This window comes from Micrasema longulum, unplaced genomic scaffold, assembly GCF_059751315.1.
Source record: "Micrasema longulum isolate JH-2025_06_02 unplaced genomic scaffold, ASM5975131v1 h1tg000120l, whole genome shotgun sequence".
Lineage (NCBI taxonomy): Eukaryota > Metazoa > Arthropoda > Insecta > Trichoptera > Brachycentridae > Micrasema > Micrasema longulum.
In genome coordinates, this window is record NW_028277326.1 from 640,253 (window position 1) to 662,087 (window position 21,835).

At 32.8% G+C, this 21,835-nt stretch overlaps 1 protein-coding gene across 1 annotated transcript in view; it reads right to left on the minus strand.

Moving 5' to 3' along the window:
• Mctp (multiple C2 domain and transmembrane region protein) overlaps positions 1-21,835 on the minus strand; it is an 80,910-nt gene that overhangs the window by 47,185 nt on the left and 11,890 nt on the right. The window contains exons 4-5 of the mRNA XM_088240063.1: positions 12,987-13,141; positions 8,301-8,498 (exon numbers count right to left, since the gene is read on the minus strand). Of these exons, the coding sequence (XP_088096189.1) occupies positions 8,301-8,498; positions 12,987-13,141 (353 nt within the window). The remainder of the gene's footprint in view (positions 1-8,300; positions 8,499-12,986; positions 13,142-21,835) is intronic.

Consider the following 21,835-nt stretch of genomic DNA (forward strand, 5'->3'; position numbering starts at 1 on the left):
TTTATGTATTTATCGCTATAAGAATTAAACTAAAGATAGTTTTTACTTTTAATCGCTATCCGTTTTTTAAATTATGTTTGTAACACTCAGTAATATTTATTTTTCAAGTATTCAATGTTATTTTTGCATTTTAATTAATATTGTTAATATAAAGCGTATTTTTATTTATTCGAATTTACTAGACTGTTTTTATTACAAAAAATAAAAATGCATATTTCTCTATGTATTTTTCTGTTATAAACAATCTATTAAAATAATACACATCAAATTTCCATTGTCTGTTGATTTTATTTGCAATCTTCTTTTTTTTCGATGGTTAAAACTCTAGGAAATTCAAAGACAATAAAATTTTTACTGTCATATATTGGCGAGCTCACACGCTATACATAGCCCAACATTTCAATTTTGGGGGCCATTTTTAACGAGTTGTGAATAAATAACTATTAGAAAATAGAAATAAATATGTCATAGATCGGGCGCGAATCGCGGGGGTGCGATTATGGATGTAAAATTACGTAATTTTAACAAAAGGCGCGGGAATTTTTGGTAAAAAACGAACATGATGTACTAATTTTTATTTTGCGAAGATATACCAAATACGAGTAGCTTTGTGAACACGTTACATGACAGTGAAAACCAGGTTTAGATCCATCGGGTGATTGTCGAGATTTATTATTATGGGACGTTCAAGGTCATTCAGTATGTACTTTTTAAACTTTTATTGATAAAAAAGGTTATTATGTTTTGAAACTTAATAGGGTTCTTAGTAAAACCTTGAGTTTGTGACCTTGAGCGACCACGGCTCATGGCGCGATTTTGAAAAAAATGGTGCTTAAAATCAGGTTTTTGAGTACAATTACGTCCACGTAGATTTATAAAAAAATATATACGAATGTCTGAAAAAATAAATTTACTTGAAAACCGTAGGAACTTTTTTTTCGTAGGACCAATGCTTTCCACGATACACGTTTGAACGTCGAATAGGGTTTATCAAAATAGCGGAAAAGTGGTATTTGCACTTTAACCATTAATTGATAGTTGACCAACCTTAAGTCATTATCATCGTCATCATGCCATGTCTGCTACCTAGTTCGAGCATATGGTGTTCACAAAGATTCTCCGGGCATCTCGGTAGGCTGGACGCACTACGGCTAGTTGGACGTACTCAAACATTGTTATAACGAATTACATTAAAAATTATACGTTACCTATTACAATAAGCGAACAAAATTAAATTGGAAAACGAAAATAAATATAAACAGATGATACAAAATACACTTGTTTACGAAGAGATAACCAAATATATGTCTATATATTTTTGTATTTATTAAAATTTTATTTATACGAATACATACAAATTACAAAAAATAGAATAACTAACGTAAATTTTTAGTAAAAAGTGAGATTCTAGACACTATGAAGACTTGAAATCAATTAAAATCATACTGCAAACACAATATCTCGTAAAGCAATTAAATAAAAAAATATTTAAAAATAAAGTCAAATAAAATTTTAAAAAAATAATTAAAAATTAAAATAAAAGAAAACAAATTAAAATAAAATAAAACAAAATAAAGTCAAATAAAATAAAATAAAATAATCATCAGCTTTACCTTTCTGCACCTAATGGTGCATAGGGCACTGCATCGGAACGCCAATTGCAGCGTATCCGGATTATTTTTGTTACATTAAGGTAAGATGATCAGTCTTACGCTTCAGGTACCAGTCCAGGGACTATGAAATATTCTAGTGTGAAAACACCCTTTTAAATCAATATTTCATATCAACCATGTCGGGAATCGAACCCGAGACCCCTTGAGTGGTAGGCAGACGCGCTGACCATTACACCACGAGGCCGACAAAAAATAAATGAAATAAAATTAAATTACAGGATCAAATGAGAACGAAAATCGATAAAATTTCCCAATTGCCAAATGGTTTTGGGAAGGCAACTAAATGAGTATTTTGTCCATAGCAAAGGATTTTATTTAGAAAAGGATCAAATTATGGGAATTCGTTTCGTGATGTGAATACAAGTTTTAAACATGGGACGTGACGTGTTACTTATACTCATAGATACGAGTCGTCCAAATTTTTTTATGAAAAGTCGATTTACAGCTGAACTGAAATCGACATTTAATTAGGAGTTCATTTACGCACCACTTTCGTTATTATTTCCCTTTCGTTCCAGATGGCGTGGTTTACACTATTCGTAAAAGATAATGATAGTAAACCTCGTGTGATTGAAAAAACAAAGGTATTTCAAATTGTGAAAGTCCCCGTAAATACAGTTCTGTGTGTGAAATAAAACCAGAATCCTGAATGAGCATTTTTCACTACGGCTAGGTGAAAATCGTATTCTTAAATAGAGTGCACCCCTGTTGATAAGAAGAGCAGACCTACTCTCGGGCCATAATTTATTTTATTTTATTTGGGATTTTACAGCTATTACAGCTATTACAAGAAGTAAAAATACATTAACAATACTACAGCCAATTAAAAAAATCTTCTGAAAGTAAATTCAAGTGAAGATCCATCTTGTGGTTGGTAAGATCCGAACTAACAGTGCCTGAGTTCGAGTTCGGTTTCCGGCAAGGTTGAGATGAAATAAATAGGTATTTAAAAATAATATGTTCCATAGTAATATTTATCGGTCGAATGGTAAGACTGATCAACTTGCCTTCATGAATCAAATTTTTAAAGTACTCTGCAACTGGACTACCAATGCAGTTACCTTTGCGCTACAAGTAGCGCAAAGGTAACTGCATTATTATTTATTTATTAACGAAGTTATTTTTTATACGACTCAAGAGTCGTATAAAAAAACGGTGATTATGAAAAGGGCAACACGTTTATTTAAAAATGTAAAACATTCGGTGTTAACACAAGTTGTGCCCGTTTTTTTTCTAATCGGAAATTCGCGAGTTGGTTTAGTAGTTTTATTTTATCAATTGAACATGAACAAAAGGCGGTGTAGAAATGCTCTCATTCGTTTACTTGACATTCCATTTTAAAGGTTTTTAATCATATAATGAACTGTTATATCTTCTCTTAAAAGTTACTTAAAAGAACGTCAACATTTAGTGAAACTTATTAATACTTTAATTAACCTATCACAACACTCTATCGTTGGTTGATTTAGAAGAACTTGTGACGTCATTTGATTAATTTTTTTCGTCAATCATCTGCGTGACACGTTTGGCGACATTATTTTCAGAAATAATTTCGTTAATTATTGGCTTATAAAAATTATTGGCTTTTAAAAAATAGAGTTCAAACTGTCAGTAGGGTCGCAGTGAGTCATATTTTTCTGAAGGGTGTGATTCTATAAAATACTGAAAACACCCAGTTGCATTCCACCGGCAACACTACTGACTAGTCCAACTCGTTAACGTCCACGTCGCGAAATCCGGGCAGTGGAATTACACTCATAACGGTGTGATCACAGCGGATAACGAGAGGATGAAAGTCAAGTTTCTGGCGCCTCCAAACTAGAACCAACCAGCTAAGGGAAGGTAACCCCGACAGAAAAATCCACCAGAAAAAGCAACGGGAAACCACTCTGGTCATCTTTTCTCAGGAATCTCCACGACAAGTACAACCAATAAGCAGTTGTCCTGGCTGCGGAACATAAGAGTAGCGCAAGACCGAGATGCTTTCGCTATAGTGATCGCCAACGTCGGGGAGACCTGACAAGGCACCGCAAAAAGAAGATTGGCCATCACAATTCTGTGAGTTGAAGCCATTGGATAATTGCTTATGTGGCATATTTATTCCATGGTCTGTGGAAATAATTTGACAACTCTTCAAGCATTTGAAACCAATATAATACCATCATTCCGAAAATAACGCTTGATTTGTTGGAAAAAGTGGTAAATTGGACTACCAGAATGCGCTAGGTAACTGCCGGTCGCGAAGGATGTTTGTATCAGAAATAATTTTAAAAAAAAAGTAAATTCCTCAGAGTAATAATGCGTAACCTAGAGAGAAGTCCTAACACTATGTTTCATAGAAAGCAAGCGATGTTGGTTTGTTGGTTAGCAACCAATTGATGGCCATTTTGTTTTATTTCACAACATAAACATAACGGTTCGATCGAATGCTTTTGTAGCTGTGCTTGGCTTTGTTTGTAACTTGGATATTTACGTTATAATAAATAAAAATCGACTATGGTGAATTGCAGTATGTTTGGTTGCAGCAGTAGGAGCGTCAAAGGTGTTAAATAAGTCAGTTTTCACAGGTAATTGATTCCAAATATTTTCCCAGGATTAACAATGATTTTTGGCATTTATTGTCCCGACACGTGTATGATGTTGCTTAAAAACTTTCCTTCTATCCACATATTTACTTCAGATACTATTTTTTCTCAATTTAGGAGATAAATTTGTGAACCAAAGTATGTTAACTGTTGATAATGACAGTTGATTATGGGCAATATGTCAGGGCTGCACTAGGCATCCATATAAAGTTTGAGTTTTTATCGAGAAGTGGTCAATTAAAATTTTACTCGAAAATAGCAACGTTAACATTGAAATCATGTGTCCAAATTTCAGGCCACTACGACTCGCCATTTCGGAGATGTGACGGACAAACAAACAAACTCAACACAGGACTTTGGTTCAATGGAGTTGGGATTTATGTATCAATAAATATAATATAAATATATTATAAATAAAATGAATAAATAAATCAAAAAATTAACACAAACATGTATTTTCAGTTTTATAAAATAAATATAGGCGAATTATAGAAAAATAGATTGGAATAACCCTGCAATGATAAATACACAGGTACATATTTAAAAGTAATTACAATGCAAATTAAAATCAATTTGGCAATTCTCATGAGAACGGCCTATTGTTTTGCTGCGAACTGTAGCTAACTTAATACCCAATAGTCATAGAATGGTTTTCCTACGTTTGGGCTCCTCTCTAGGTTACGCATTATTACTCTGAGGTATATTCACTATTTTGAACAAAATAAAAACAAACTCATTCCATCTAATGTTTGCTTCTTAATTTCAATTTAAACGCTTCAAAATCGCGCTTAAAAAAACTTTCGGGACAGTGAAAATCTCGTTTGATGAATGGGGTGCAATACTTTAAATCACTAGTCTAATAAAAGTCAACCCTTTCTACGGAAGATCTCACTCGTTTTACGCCTTCTCAATTTATTCCTCGACAGTTTTATATTAAAGTTTAAGACAAACTTGTATTATATTGCGACTACGGAAGGAGGTCCCAACAGAATGCCCGTACGAGGTTTTCGCGTAACCTAAACTACTTAATACCGAGAACGCGTACGATGTTTGCTTGGAGACACTTTTCATATATAGCTCCAAGAGTGTTCAACGTCTTGGATGAACATATTAAGTTCTCCAAAACAACGTCTATATTTAAGATGAAGATCCATAACTGGATTGTATCGAGGGGTAGAGACCACTGTATGAGATTGCTTCGGGAATAAATGCATAACATCGCTGCTGTTTTCATTATTATCCATATACGTATATCGTATATGTGTATGTCATCACTGTCATACGTATTATTATATAACTTTTGATTCCATTTTCGACATGCATTATAAATTTGTATTATTTTTATTTTTCTATTATTATTTGTATATTTTGTATATTGTTTTAATATGTAAATAAATATTTTTGATTCTTGATTTATATATCGAAGAGTCCCGACTTAACACGGAATTTTCTAACAAGTCGGGACATAAAAAAACATATAATTGTGGCTATGTAAAATTGTGTATTTTGTGCATTAAATAAAAAAAAAAATAATAGTAAAAAAAATGATAGTGTTGTAGTAAAAATGCTCTCTAGGGATTGAGTACGTTCTAACACGAAACGTGTACTTACATATTTATGAATTGAAAATGCCTAGATATTATCACTAAACTCACAATATAACGCACGTGTTGACATTTTATCGGGTATTTTTAAGCTTTAGAGTTGGAAGCAAACAGTAGTTAGAATGAAATAGTTTTTATTGTGTTTAAAATACTGACACATATTAAAAAAAAAATGATACCCCACAAAAATGTCTTTTGCGACTAGCTTTTATATAACGCATTTTGTAGGTCCAATTTTTGCCCGTTTTTTAAAGGCAATTATGTGTTAACGTAAGTAAATCTTAGTACCGACTTTTTGTGTCTACCCGTTTCAAGACTTGCCCGTCTCTTCGTCAGGACACTCACTACACCAACATGGATATACTAATATACACTTTCATCTTTACCGTCACCGTTGTATACTAGTAAATAGTATTTACGAAAAAAATCATAAATTACATGCATAGTTAAAAATAATGCAAACACCACCATATCCAAACATGCACTAAAATTAAGATAAAGATTATATTTTTGAATTCCGAAAGTAAATTGAATTTTTTGGTTGATAAATTTTAGAAAAGAGTTTAACTGGCGTTTTGTCCCAGTCCAAATGCAAAAAATGTCATCGACATATCTCTTCCAAAGTTATGAAGAATATCTGAAGATTTTTAAACAAGACAAATTTGGATTCTATAAATTTATATTTAGATGTCATTTTCTGTATTTGGATTGTGACAGAATGCAAGTTAACGCGTTTTAAAAAAAAAATATCAATACTTTCAACGAAAAAATAAAATTTACTTGAGAAATTCAAAAGGATAATCATTTAAACATCATTAACCTAATTTCAATGCATGTTCGGACATGGTGGTGTTTGCATCCCCTTTAACTCTCCATGTTATTTATGTATTTTTTCGTAAATGCGATGTACACTACGGTGCTGGTAAAGTTGAAAGCGGATTTTAGTATTTTCATGTTGGTGTAGTGAGTTTCCTGACGAAGAGACGGGTACGTGTTGAAACCAGTAGACATGAAAAGTCAGTAAATGGTTAAATAATAATAATTACTAATATTAATTAAAATGTTTGACTACAAAGTTAATGCTTTGAAAAAAAATATTAAGCGTGTTTCATGAGCTTTAAATGTTTTTAAAGTTATTGGTTTGTTAAAGTTTGACTGCTGCAATACGACAGTTATTGAAAAAAGAATAGTCAAAAACAATTTTTTTGGAATTAAAAAAGAATATTAAATAAAAATTGGTGTTTATAATATAAAGTATAAACAGGCAAGAAAAACAATTTGACATGTAAAATTGTAAGGAAATATGTATTCATAGCAGCTGTTTCCCTAGACCATGGACTTAACGCAGCAACATCGAAAATAATCTAATCTCGTCATATTATAGGATGGTAAAGTCTCATTAACATAATTATTCATTTTTAGAAATAATGTTGCTGGCAAACTTGTCACGCGCAGTAAATTCATGATTTCATGAAGAGCTTTGTACGTTTGAGAAATTGAATTATTTTTAGGGTAAATTTTCACAATTTGCAAGCGTTCGAGTGCAAGTCGTATCACGATTGATTATAGTATTGTAACAAAACACAAATGTAAAAAAAAACTGCCATCATTAGTTTGACAGGAGACAGTATTATCAAGTGAAAGTTTAATCGCGATAAAAAACACCCCTTGTATAGCATGTCGCTATGCTAAGCCGACATTTTTAATGAAATAGAACGAACCCATTCCCAAATGAATAAAAAACTTCTTTCCGACTTTAGGACTAGTGATGAATTGAATTTAAATAAGAAATGAGCAACAAACGACTCATATTTAATTAATTTCTGCTCCTTTTTAAATAAACCATGCGTGGTAAGCTTTCTCGAGTCCGGGCGAAATAAAAAAATACAATTCTGAGTTAAAAATAGAACAAAAATACTGGGCGAGAGATTTCAACTAAAATGCGGCAATCCTTAAAAAGGAAATCGGGTCGTGGTCCCGTAGCGCTAGTCTCGGATTCACAAATCAAAGGTCGGTGGTTCGAATTCCATTCTACTCCAACTTGATTTCTATTTTCTAATAGGGAGTTATTTACAACTCGTTGAAAATAGCCCTCAAAATTGAATATTTGGGTAAATTATAAAAACGCAAATAATAAAAAAAAGATATTTAAAGCATATGTTTACTATACCCGAGGTTATGGATTGGATTACCGGCAAGATCAACGTAAAATATTGGTTTAATAGGTGATTTTAAAACATTAAATTATGAATCTCATGTTCCTGACTGAATTCTATTGTACCTAAATAAACGTATGAAAATATAGATGTATGAAAAAAAAGAAAGAAAATGTATTCCTCGGCACCCAATTCTTCAGTGAGGAATACATTTTAACCAAATTGGGTACATTTTTATCAAAGAAATACTTGATAAATATTTTTTTAAACACAGGTACTCACCGCTTCCTTGTCCTCTTGAGTTCGCGGCCATAACGTCGCCGTGAGAATAATCTCCCCCATATCCTGCGTCTGTCCTTGCTTGTTGGGGTCCTGTAGACACAGCACAAGGTCTTGGGGTCTTCCTAGATCTAGCGCCGTTAAGTCCAGGTAGCAGGATCCCATGAAGTCGTCTTGGAGACCCCAGTCATAGTCGAAAACCTAAATAGTGGTAAAAGATTAGCCAGAGCAAGTGAGTGTCGTTTATTTCCAAGTTACTTAAGATGTAAAAGTAATTACAGATTAAGTTGGGAAGACTTTTAGATTATATCAAAGGATATTTCTTAAAATAAACTAAGCTTTTTTTACGAATGCGAAATAATGACAAAATTCCAATTATGACAAAATTCCATTTCTAAACCCATAAATAGCTAAATGTAGATATGCAAAGCACTAGGAATGACTTTATTCGTAGAATAAGGAAGAGAAAAGACTTGGTAAAGGAATACAATATTCTAAAATAGTCTTTTAAATGCCTCTTGAAAGATAAACTGAATCCGAACACCCCGAAGGCTAAGTTTTTCTGAATAATTCCATGTCAATTTCTGAAAAACTTCCTTTACAGCAGAGTGATTTCAGAATATAATAACTTGCCAAATATGGTTGTTTATTCTACTATAGTAACCTAACTTAAATCGCTATGATCGATTCATTAAGAAAATGTACAATAGAAATATTAATATTTGCTAGATGTAGGCACACCAACAAAGGTTGCTTACTTTTATTCCAATAATAATGATTTTTTATGATTCTTAAAAAAGAAAGTATGAAGACATGCATAGAAAAAATACTAAAACTTAGTCACACGTCTGGAAGAGACAACATACCACTCTGAAATTTAAAGGAACGATAAAAAAAACAGCGTGGAAAAGGACTGAATTGAGATAACAAATATTATCCCAGGACATACGAGTACAAGAGAAGTAGACTTACTATGAGAAAGGAGATTGAAGCAGGGTTAAAGAGAGCAGAAACTAGAAAATAACGGTAAGATAGGTGATAATTGAAAACGAGAACCAATCAAATCCTGGGACATACAAGAGAGGAAGTAATACAGTGTGGAAGATGACTGGAGTAAAGGGACGCCTGAAGGAGAACAAATCCTGCCGTGGTACTACAGAAAAGTGGTTCGGATCGGAAGTTGAAAAATATGGTTGGAGACAGGAGCCGATGAAGTGCACGCCTGGAGAGGGACAAACCCACACAGAGATTCAACGTCGAGGAGAAGAAAAATGATTCCATGGGCAGGAAATGATTAAATATTCTAGCTGCTGTCTTCAATAATATAATTTAATTGCAGATCTTTAGAATTAGATAGGTTACGAGTATTAAATGATATGTATGTATTATTAACTCTTAAAAGACTGTGCTAAAAAATCCCCGCGGAAACGGTACTGTAACATTGTGTGAGATTAAAAAAATACGGTATATTTTGAAATGAAGGTATTTAAAAATAAAAGTTGAACATATGGGTATTAGAAGCAAACTTAAAAATCTCCATTGAAGGAGTTACTGAGATATTATTTGCTAAAGACTTTGAAAAAAGAATTGTGAGATTTCTAATTATGCTCACCAACTCAATGGAAAATGCTAAGTTTGCGATGTCAAGAAGAATAACTAACATCTGTTTTGGCAAGATTTGGAGACGGTTTCAAATTACGCTATTATTTAGGTAGGTAGGTTTTTATGTATAGTTTAGTTTGGAATTAATAACTAATTTTCCGTTTTTGGTAGAGATTTATAAATCTTATAAGTTTGCTTCTAACATCCTCATATGTACTACTATATGTTGCCGCCAAATAGTTAAACCAGTAATTCAATTGGACAGCTAGGCTATTCATTAAATGCCAGAATTCAATTGAATGGCTGAACGTAGCTTAGACTCTGTAATTTTAAAACAACAATAAAAATTGTTTCTAGTTTAATTTATTTTGTTATCTAAAGTTAGGTTAGGCAAGGTTAGGAGGTTGGGTTAGATTAAATAATATTTTATTTTTATTTTAGCTGATTCAATCCAACGCATCCTTACATAACACGGCGGCTTTTGGTTCAGCCGTTTGCAAAGGGATAGCTTTTAACCAGCCAACACGTTGAATGTTGAGCTATCTTAATTCATTCAGCGAAAGGCGTAACCATTCAATTGAATGCCGGCATTAAATGAACAGCCTAGCCGTTCGATTGAGTGGCTGATTGAACGATTTAAAGGTGACATATAAACATTCTAAAGTCCAAAAACAAAAAAAAATTAGGCCTGTTAAAGCAAAATAAAACTTCATTATTAAAAAAAAAGAAATATATTTTTTTTATTAAATAAATATTATATTTTAGGGCCTTTTTCAACAAGTTGTAAATAACTCTGTATTAGAAAATGGAAATAAGGTTGGCGTAGAGTGGGATTCGAACCACGGACCATTGGTCCGTGAGTCCGAGACACTGGCCACAGGACCATAACCCGATTTTAAACAAATATATATATATGAAGTCTTTTATTCAATGTGGACTTCAGAGTAAAAATAAATAGAAATTTTAAACCTCAATAAAAACGGCATTCTAATTTGATTAGTATTATTATTTTCAGTTTTTTTCTTTATTTCGTATTATTTTTTTTTCTCATGTATTTTCGAAATCATAAAATTAATATATAACTATGAAAATGCTCAAATGCTAAGCATATTTTTAAGCATGTCGATAGTAATATGTGATTGAGCTAAAAGCCGCTTTCATACAAAAAACTGTAATAATCACCTTCTGAAAATTTAATGATGTCAATATGTCATGAAAATGAATGTCACCTCATTCATTTAGAGTATTTATATTAGATTTAACTGTCAAAAAAACATTTAATCTGGTCAAATATATAAGAAAGCCCTTTAGGTACTCCAGCGTCAAGTTATTTGAGGAGTTTGAGATCTTAGATATAGAGCAATTATATATATTTTTAGAATAATAATATTTGTGGAAGTAAATTGTTCTATCAAATCCCAAAAGGAACACTCCCACACTACCAGAAGTCAGACTGGAGGATGGGTCATGGGGTCTGTCACAAACTCTAAATTCGGGCAACGAAATTTCTGGTTTCTGGGCCACAAAATATTTAATATGTTACCCAAAGATTGCAAAACCATCACCCGGATTCAATTTAATAAATTTGTAGAAGAATGGTTACTGGGGTTAGGTCGAGAAAAAGCGGAAAATTTACTCAAAATACATTCCTAAATAATAAATTAATATTGTACAACTGTTTAGTAAATTAACAAGTAGGTAGTAATGTAATTGATTATTTTTTGCATAAAAATGTCTGCCTTAAAACAGGTTGTACCTAGTTAGGCAGACTAGACATGATCCAGAGAAATCTATTACCTAAGTGTGTATGTAGTAGATAAAGTAATTGTTATTTTTGTTAATAAACTATGATTATTATTATTATCATTAAATTTTTTTTTGTATTATAAAAAAATGAATGCATGCATTATTTATCATTTGGCAAAGTAAAAAACATTTCAACTATTGGGTAGATTTGATTATTCACTCGTTTCACAAAAGTGCTAATATTTCAGTTTCACTTTTCTATGGCTGGCTGCTTTCTGAATAACTACGTTTAATTCACAATCAAGAGCCCTAGAGATTAACTCTTGTGTGGCTGTGATGTCACACTGGTCGACATAGGACACAAGACTGGATATATCTCTCTAATTTAAAAAAATGATAAATTCGTTTTTTTTTCAATCTGCAAATGGACATTTTCATATCCGATTTGGAAAGTAAAATTTGCATAACTATGCTAAATGTCAATACAAAAAATATTTATCCGTGCTACGCGAAGAATGAATGTCCGCTAATTCAGCAGCACATCTATACAGATACCGTATACAAGAGAGAGCATGGAGATAGAAGTCATAATAATGAAGACAGAGACGCTGTTCTGCGGCGGGTATTGTCTAAAACAGAATCAGTCTTCAGTCAGTTGATGACAGTGATGGGGGACGCATGCGCGTAACATGAGCGGCGTATTTGTGATTTTTAATTTATGTTGCTATAACAGGGCAAAATTAAATGTTTATTCGCATAAATGAGGAACTTCAGCCCTACGGGAAATTAGATACAAAAAATGTTTTCTTGCGCGTGGTAAAAATTAGAGCATGAAATTGTACAGTAAAATTTCTTAAAAATGTACGAAAAAAAATCAAAATATTTTAATAAAAACGCACTACTTTGAATGACGTCACTGGTTCATATGAAGCATCCAATGATATGAGAGCATTGAAGGATATCCGGTTTGGTCACCGTAAACGAACCAATCGGAAGAGCTGTCATAGAACAACCTCTGACGTCGCACACGGAGTTATTTCAGAAACACAAAACTTTAAAAAATCATATCGCTGATAATACGATATATAAAAATAATTTTTAAAAAAACTGGCTTAGTTTAATATTCTATTAACAAATAAAAAAATTAAAAAAGAAACTGAACTTCCTCATTATGGAAAAGGAATTATTAAATATTATGTCTCCATTTTTTTTTTTTAATGTCTGAACTTTAGAATATTCCATCTTTTACTAGTGGTAACACGATGTTACATCACCGCGCGCAAAGGGATTATTTAGCACAGTCTTTTAAGAGTTAAACAAATTATAATAAACAATAATTACCTTGATATGAATCGGTTGGAAGGGGTCTTCAATAGGCACCATGAAGCTCTCGTCCCACACAGGGTTGAGGTCTCTGTACACCGTCTTGGACTTGTGGAGCATCCGCCCCGCCGCCTTGAACTTCACGTAAGGGTCGCTCGTACCTGCCGATAGGGCTGAACATTGCATCGGACACGCGACGGCCGTGCAACAAGCCATTAATATTTTGGTGTGGTTAGTCTGGTCTGGATGTTGGTGTAATGATGATGAGGGATGTTGTGTGATATAAAGCAGATCTCAGTGATTATTTTTGGTCATAAATTCTATAAATGCCCAGATTTTAATAACTTCCCTAACAAAACTTTCATATCTTTCCAGTGCCTCGATTATGAAATTTATCTGTATATATCGAGACGGTGTACTTAACTTCTGTACTATCTATATCTTACCTCGGTATGTTCTACTTACTTGACATATCGACATCATATGATCGAAACAAGCTAATGGAATGACCGCAAACGATTAGTCCGCGATCCTTAGCCCATTAACATTAAAAATAGTTCTCATTTAAAGTTTAAATAGGCTTCTGTAATGAAAAGTGCTCACTTCAAAGCGATTATAAACTCCAATAAATTCCAATTCAAGCAAAAAATGCTCGCTTGAACATGAATTTTGTATGACTTTTAGAAATCACCTAGACGGTAAGCGTAACGATCGTCTGTTTGTATCTATCGATCGACTACAAAACCGGCTCCTTTAACGTCTCGATATAACACTCGAAAAGATAGTATAGCATGGAAAAAATTAAATAACTAATTATTTTTTTTTGGGTCGTAACTTTCTAACGTCTAGATACTCTTATTTGTTAATAGGACAGAATCTAGCGACATTATTTTCACATCTAGGCGTTCGTTTTATTAAAGTGACAGTTATGTCGGAATTTAATTCGACTTTAAAATTTACTTATTTCTATCTCATATTTTTAATATGCTTTTAAGAAACAAAGTGCCAACCTCGAAACGACTAAAAATTTTAATAAATCATAATTAAAACTTGATGGTGGGGGGATCGGTAGTGTATCTTTGTAGTCGGTCGGGAGGATTTTATCTTCAACTATGACGTCATACTGAAGCTATGTAATTTTAGAGCGTAGATATGTGTACCGTGACGTACGCTTCCCCTTGTTTCATATCGATGTACCTACCGATGTTTATAATCGCTAGAGGGAATTTATCTTCAACTAAACCGTCAAGGTGAAGGTATGACGTCTTTTCTTCCCATCATAATCGAGGCCCGGATCTCTTTATATTCAGATGAATGTACTGACTATGAGTATTTGATTGATCACAAATTAACAACAATGCTGAAAAGGGTACAATAAAAGCTTGTACGTGTTAAAGCCCTCTGAGTCGAAAAAAATACGTGGGTGGCAGTGGTAGGTCAAATTAGACTCACTTTTTATAAAGTGCCTCTTAGGCTCTTCGGTATTTAATTAAAAAAAAAAAAAAATTATAAATTGATCTCTGATTTAACAAGAGACGAGTCGTAGAAATTTTTTAGATTTTTTGCGATTTTGTCAAATTATGTTCCAAAATACCCAAGCGCAAAGATCAATACACATAATCAATATTTATTAATATTTCTGGGTCAAATCTGATCCCTTTCCGGAAGGCATAAGTTAATGTTCCTTAGTTATTGGTTTAATTCGTTATTTATTGGAAACTGTTTCTCGGTTTGATTGTAAAAAAGGTATTTATTTTCGCGTTTTTTTAAAAATGTGTACTAAACCGGCCGAACCCAGCAATGCTTTGCAATTGCTAGGTTTGAGTTAAAACTCGTACACAGATTAAATGTATCGTATTTAGTTAAAATAAGATATGTACATTAGGGTGGGTCGATATTTTTTTTTTCCGAATTTTGAAATGAAAGGGGTCTAAAAAGTTGCCTCTTGGATTACTCGGGATGCAAAAAATATATAAAAAAATATTTGATACTACTTTTGGCCCTCAACTAGAGCTTGAAGTTTTCGAAAAAGTCGTTTTTTTGCTCTAAGCCGGCTGTCATTTCGAATTTGAGTAAATAAATCAGTCCAATTAAAATTTATAATGTACATTAAACCTTATTAAATAAGCATCTAAAGACGTGAGTTGCACTTTGTTTCGTAATAAATAGGTGGCATTGTTTTAATGGGCCATTGTTTTCGTCAACATTATTCAGGCGCTCGACGGAATCAGTTCCGCGGAGTGTAAACTTTTTGCATTCCAGTAGTTTTAAAGCGTGTTTGAATTTGTAATGTAATTAAGTTATTTATTTACTGACAAAAAATAATTTTATCAATATAGATAATTAACAAAATGTTCAGACAGTGACAAACTTCAAACCTCGGTTGAGGGCCAAAAGTAGTATGGAATATTTTTTTTAATAATTTTTACGTTCAATGTGATTTAAAATGCAACTTTTTAGACCCCTTTCACTTTGATGTCTAAAAAAATGAAAAACCTGATACATCATCAGCCCACTCTAATGTACATATTATACATTATTCTTTTTGTGTTCCGGATTACATTAATTGTGAGCATATGCGGTGACAGGGATTTTCGATAAATATACTGAGTATTTGAAGATTGTTTTTACGTTACTGTCTTAAAGATAACTCCCAGATACTAAGCGAAAAGACTACTGCACACCGGATTGATAATGCATAGCTAAAATCAACACAATCGAGGTCTCGAATACCCGATTTCGGCACCCTAAAACTGAACAAATTTTGTTTAAAAAACATATTTTCGTTCTTACGATTGACCCAAATATTTCAATTTTGGGGCAATTTTCATCGAATTGAAAATAACTTACTTCTAAATGAGAATCGATTCGGGGTCGAGTGGGGTTCGAACCTCGGACCTCTGATCCCTGAGATTGCAACACTAGTCACGACCCGATTCTTCAGAAAGTTTCCGACTTTTTAAAGTTGAACCCTGCACAAATTACTCCAACTCGCTTACACGGTAAACGTTGAAAAACAGAGCTACCCCGGAAACTGTTGCCGGTTGCCACAATAACATAACAACCTTTGAGTAATAATACGTCACCGGCTAATAAAGTCTCCCTTACGGACATAAACCATTTTATGATTATCAACTACGAAGTTAACCACGTTTTACAGAAATAAAATGGGCAGTATGTACTCAAGTCGAGAATTGCAAGCGCAAACCGAAACCGTTTGTTAAACGTTTGTTGTTCAACGAAAAACCAAACCGAAAATTTGGAACGCTTTTGTCCTATGCAATAGACCTAAATGGCTTTTCTTTAAGCGGGAGCGAGTTACAACTCTTGGAAAACCACGCTTTAATTTGTTGGCTATCGCAAATAAGTGGTCACATAAACCTGTGACGTTGCAAAGCAGTTAATTAAAAAAAACAAATTGTAATTTTGCTAAATGCTTTAATTATTACCACGTGTAAAAAAAGATTTTTTATACACTATTTCTCGTAGTACTGATGTTCTTCATTACAGTATTTTATTATCATAGTATTGTCAATTTGTAGTAGTTTTGCGTCTACATTTAGTAAATAATTTGATTGCAATTTTAAGAGATAGAAGTAAAGGAACATTTGATATTGAAAAACGGATTAAAACCATCTCGGAAACATAAACCCTTTATGTTTTAAAACATCTGTTGTCTTGAGAGTAATAAATTTTACCAAAGACATACGAGAATAAAGAGCCTTTCGCATACTAAAGAGTTTACGCCATCGTCAAACGTACAATAAAATGAAAGGCATAAAACTGTGTACCTTAACTTGAAATTTATTATTTTATTTTTTACTTTCTAGTCTTTTGTAACACTTTGAGAATAGGAGAAAACGCAAGAGGTAAAAAAAATGTTAAAATGGAGATGAACACATAATATAGACAGGATACATAATAATATACAGGTGACTGCAACTGAACCTGCCACAGCAATTTCGCACATAGAAAAGGTCATTTGCTAATTATTGGATCTTACTTTCCCTAGCTAAAGTTTTATAGTTTAGGAGATATATCAATTTTTACACTTTATTGAGATTTTTCAAAAATTTGACCTTCAAACATTCAGAACTTTATTTATTATTTTAGAAATTTTTTATTATTTGTTGGTAGTCATAAACATTTGTGATCATATTACGTAGGAACTTCCCTCAAACTAGGGTTAAAAAATAAAATATTACGCTTTTTAAAAAAATACTTAAAAGGTAAAATTATGATAAAATTCCACCAAAAATAAAAAAAAAACTACGGTGTATATATTAATATTAATATCAATAATTTATTCTACTCTAAGTTAGTTCTCTAAATTATCACCCTTTTTTTAAAAAAGGGTAGTTATTTTTTAACCCTAGTTTCAGGGAAGTTTCGACGTATTTTAATCACAAATGTTTATGACTAGGTACCAACAAATAATAAAAAAATACTAAAATAATGGAAAAAAAACTTTCTGAATGCCTGAAGGTCAAATTTTGAAAAAATCTCAATAAAGTGTAAAAATTGACATACGAGTATCTCTCAAACCATAAAACTTTGGCTAAGGAAAGCGAGGTCCAATAATTAGCAAATGACCTCTTCTATATGCAATTTGCTATGGCGGGTTCGGTTCCGGTCACCTTGTATATATATATATGTATATATATAATGGAAAATGGAAAAACAAAATTGACCTTTTTTTATAAAACACTTTGTCACGAGACCACTAGAATTTATTTTGGAGTACTACTATATTGTTTCGGAAATCACAGATCTTTCCATCCACAGAAGTGCTATTCTTAATCTTCTCTCGGAGGAGAGAAGAAAGAAGTTTGGAGATTTATTTTTTGCATGCGACTACACTTTGCTTCCACACTAAAGGTTAAACGTCAAATAAATACGAACCAGTGAAATCAAACATAATGATTTTCATTAGGAACGTTATTGCGACATTAAGCACTTCCTAAATCAATTAATTAAGTTGAATTGACCAAACCGTATTCGTTTTTTCAGTTTTTTAAATAGTTTTATAATGTCGATGTAATATCAATTATAAAACTGTTTGTTTTAAGTCATTTGACGTTTAATCATCACTGTAGCCACATCTGAAGCAACGTGTAGTCACACGCAAAAAAAAAACAAATTATTTACTCTCTATTCCTTGGATAGTAATTAATTTGAAAATTTATATGCGTTTACATATTGCTCCATATATGGCCACACTTAATCAAACTTTTATTTCACGAACCCATATGATATGTCCATAGTAGTGCTCCAAAATAAATTTAAGCTCTCACAAAACAAAAAATTTCATTCAATATTTTTTTTCTGTGTAGTTTGGAATAATAACCCTTTACTATGGTTATATAAATTGTGAAATATAAAAAATGATGCGAGTGAATTATTTGTGATAGTACTGTGAATTATTAATTATATAAATAATGAAATCGGTGAAGTTTGTTTGTGTAAAAATTCATTACATACAATTTGAAGAATCTAATAACAAACATGTCTTTATAATTCAGATACCGCTAACATTCATAATACAATTCTCAATTTTACGTTTCGCTAATGTTAAATACACGTATTTTTTCAACACCGTAACATCATGCATTTAACATCAAATACTAGTTCATAAAGTAAAATAAAAAAATAAAAAATAACGTCACGCATTTTATTGTCAGATATGTATTTTTACAACTTGCTTTTGAAGTTCCTATCTATCTTCACTGAGAGAAAAAAGTTAATTACATTTTTAAAATATTAAGTAACTTATAAAATAAGAATGTATGTCTATGAGAAGCTAAATTTTAAGACATGCATTTGATGTTGCAATGTTTACTAATCTTACACGGTTCAAAAAATATTTTTGTTTAACGTGGATTAATTTAATGTTCTACTGATCTATAACATGACCATAAAAAGTTCTAATCAAACAACAGAGGTTTGTTATGTGATTTTTAATATATACTTTTAGATATATAACTTTGAGAGTATTTCGGGTGTATAGGGTTTGATTTTAAAAAAAACATTTTTCATCAACTACATGAGTTTTATGTTATGTGAACAAACCTTAAAAGGTTCTGATAAAAAATATGTAACGCAATTTTCTACCAAACATAATTACAATACACCGTTTATCAAACGACCTTTATTTATTGATATATTACCCACTAGTTAGATGTGGTCCTATAGAAGACTACTAGGAATTTCCTGGAGAGACCACATTACAAATGAGGAGGTTCTCCAAAGAATCGAAGGTGGAAGGCACCTGCTCAGGACCTTGTCCGAAAGGCGAGCGAGATGGATCGGCCATGTGATACGTCAAGAAGGCCTCCTGCATGTCATATTGGAGGGGATGACCGAGGGGACAAATTCTAGGGGACGCCCACGCCGAGAGTGCCTGGAGGACCTATTACAGGACGTGCGCTGCTCATCATATGCTGACTTTAAAAGAGCCGCACAAGACAGGGAGGAATGGAGGAGAAGAATGAATGTAATTGCTGCCAGCCAATCCCAGGATTGACACCAGAGAAGAAAAAGTTTCAGTAACATTACATTTACTCCATTAAAATATGTATTTAATAAGTTATCCTTAATCAGCCTTTAATATAGGTAGCGAAATCAGTTAAACATTCTGTGCTTCCTTTTATTTTTTTACATCCACTCTTAGGAGCATGTTGACATCATCAGATGCCTCCAGGAGACCCTATCGCCAGCCAGCACTTTCACCTCCTCCCACGTCAATACCGCGTCCCTTAGTTCCGCCGAATAAGGTCGAAAGATCGTCATCGACGGTTGTTAAGAAGAGGCTCTCCTGAGGCACCCGCACTACGGGTCCAAGCCAGGTTCCCTGCTGCACCCTCAAATAAAAACTATTTAAAAAAAAAAAAATTTTAGGTTCATTTATCTCGGTTTTACTAATACTAAAACCAGTATTCTAATTTCTCCTGTTTAATAATACATGTATTTGATGTTTGAACCTTTGTCAATTTAATTTGTGTTTCAAAATGACGTTACCTTACTACTTAAAATTGGAACAGAGCGCGCGTATGCCGCTACGCGTTGTTAAAAATCTAAAAATGGTAAAATACATGCAATTGATGTTTGACTTTTAAATCATTTCTACCACTAGCGTTACGTTTTACGAATGTTTAACAAAAATCGCATTCTTGTGTTCCTCAGTAATACCGAAAATGAACAACTAAGTCTTTAACGAAAAAATACAATTGACCAAATGTGTATTTATGATGTTGCTTGACATCATGCGGATGATGTTTCAAAAAAGTACCATGAATTTGAGGTTAGTTTATTAAATTCTTCAACATGCATTATAATGAGTGTGTGTTAAGCATACTAATGGCCTTTTGCAGTGGGTACAAAATACAGATATGATAATACAACAATCGTGCACCTAATATTATACAATCATTTTACAACATATAAGAACATTATTTTTCGCAAAAAAATATTTAAAAAATATGTTTACACCACAGAATTATTGCTGCACGTCTAACCGTTTGGCCGAATTTACAATTGTTGCACAAATCCACACGACACGATAAAATCAGGGTGGATTGATTTATTATTTGTATATACGCATTTTACTTCATCCTAATGAAGTCAATTCCTCTAGATCGAGGAATATCCATCTTCTCCTCCCAAAAACTCTGCGACATATATGCGTATGCCGATGATGGGACTATAATAATTAAACGTAGTTATGCAGAAAGCAGCCAGCCATAGAAAAGTGAAACTGAGATAATAGCACCTTAGTGAGAAGAATAAAGAATCAAATCTACACAACAGTTGGAATGTTTTTGACTTTGACAAATGATAAACAATGAATACATTAGTTTTTTTGGTATTACAAACAAGAATCTTATTATGTATTTGAACAGTGTTCATGAATTTTAAAGTACCGTAAGATTTTTCTAGTTCTGTGGGTGTTTTCTGCAAATTGAGAAATTCAGTTTTTGTGATTGACACTATTTTCAGAAGGTGATTATTACAGTTTTTTGTATAAAAGCGGTCTGGCTGTTTTTAACAAAACATAGAATTGATCTTACTGCACCCGATAACACCAATATCTATTTTTTTTTAAATTGTGGACTGGCTGCTTTTTGCATAACTACGTTCAATTGGCGATTCGCTAAAAGCAGATAAGCTAATAGGTACTCTGCATCCATGGGTTTAAAAATTAATATTGCAAAAACCCATGTACTTTGTAACACTTTGTCGGCCTCGTCAACACTTTGTCGGCCTCGTAGTGTAATGGTCAGCGCGTTTGCTTACTATATAAGAGTTCTCGGGTTCGATTCCCGACATGATTGAAATGAAATATTTATTTGAAATGGTGTTTTTACACCAGAATATTTCATAGACCCTGGACTGGTATCTGAAGCATACGACTGATCATTTTACTTTCTTGTTATAATTCAAAGATCAAGATACGCTGCGATTGGTGTACCAATGCAGTGCCCTATGCACCATTAGGTGCGGAAAGGGAATGATGATGATGATTGTAACACTTTGTGCCTTGATGCTCAAAATCCTCTGAGTCTGTCAAACCAAATCATCGAAAGGGTCAAGAGTTTCAAATGCCTGGGAGTGTGACAGAAAATGGCAGCTTTCAAAAAGAAGTACAAAAGAAGCAGGCATTCAACATTCAACAGTATGAAGGTTGTCTAAAGATCGGATATTTACTTTATTTTTGACACTTTTAATGCGTAGATATGCACATCGAGGAGTACTAGACCCGTCAGTGCAAACATAAAAAACTTGAAGGTGGACGGATCGGTAGTGTATCTTCGTAATCGCTCGGGGGAATTTATCTTCAACTATGACGTCATAATAAAGCTATGTCACTT